At 74.8% G+C, this 947-nt stretch overlaps 1 protein-coding gene across 4 annotated transcripts in view; it reads right to left on the reverse strand.

Annotated features, from left to right (window-relative positions):
- The window catches only part of SCML2 (Scm polycomb group protein like 2), a 218,216-nt gene that overhangs the window by 177,646 nt on the left and 39,623 nt on the right, over positions 1-947 (reverse strand). Inside the window, exon 1 of one of the 4 annotated variants that reach the window (XM_069100711.1) lies at positions 834-941. The exons of 2 other annotated variants lie outside the window; for them this stretch is intronic. Coding sequence is in view for 1 of the 2 variants with exons in the window: in XM_069100710.1 (XP_068956811.1) it covers positions 418-508 (91 nt within the window). In the remaining variant the exon portion in view is untranslated. Of the gene's footprint in view, positions 1-417; positions 611-833; positions 942-947 lie in introns of those variants that run through there. One more of the 4 variants, XM_069100710.1, reaches the window with a different exon arrangement.

Genomic DNA, 947 nt, shown 5'->3' on the forward strand with positions numbered 1-947 from the left:
GCTCGGGCACCCGGGTGGGCTTCCTCTGGGTTACACTGTGGGGAGGGGGAGCAGGCAGGGGGTCCTGCCACATGCCCACCGGGGGGTGCCCCCCATGGCCGTCACCTCTGCGTGCTCGGGCACCCGGGTGGGCTTCCTGTGGGTTACACTGTGGGGAGGGTCCTGCCACATGCCCACCAGGGGGGTGCCCCCCATCGCCATCACCTCTGCGTGCTCGGGCACCCGGGTGGGCGTCCTCTGGGTTACACTGTGGGGAGGGGGAGCAGGCAGGGGGCCATGCCACATGCCCACCAGGGAGGTGCCCCCACGGCCATCACCTCTGCGTGCTCGGGGCACCCGGGTGGGCGTCCTGTGGGTTACACTGTGGGGAGGGTCCTGCCACATGCCCAGCAGGGGGGTGCCCCCCATCGCCATCACCTCTGCGTGCTCGGGGCACCCGGGTGGGCTTCCTGTGGGTTACACTGTGGGGAGGGTCCTGCCACATGCCCAGCAGGGGGGTGCCCCCCATCGCCGTGACCTCTGCGTGCTCGGGCACCCGGGTGGGCGTCCTCTCCGTTACACTTCGCGGAGGGGCAGGCGCCGCCGCCAGCCCGCCCGGCGCTCCCGCGCACCTCCCGCCAGGGGAGGGGGCGTGCCCGCTCGGAGCGCGGGAGAGGGGCGCAGGGAGGGGGCGTTCCCCGCGCTGCAGAGCCCGGGCGCGGGGGGTTCTCCCACCCCACCCCCAACTCGCACACAAACAGCCGCCCGACGCCGACGCGGCCAGCCTGCGGGAGCCGGGCCCGGGAGATTTCGGAGAAGCGGGCCCCGGGCCGCGGCCAAAGGTCCCGACTCACCTCGCCGGGACGTCCGGGGCGCGTCACCTGGCTCCGTCCGGCGCCGGGACTCACGCCGGCGCCGCCGCCGCCGCCATGTTTGTGTAGCGCCGCGCGGAGCCGCGCATGCCCCGC

Source organism: Petaurus breviceps, unplaced genomic scaffold (assembly GCF_028583685.1).
Source record: "Petaurus breviceps papuanus isolate PSGF00001 unplaced genomic scaffold, PetGlider_PUasm1.0 419, whole genome shotgun sequence".
Taxonomy (NCBI): Eukaryota; Metazoa; Chordata; class Mammalia; order Diprotodontia; family Petauridae; genus Petaurus; species Petaurus breviceps.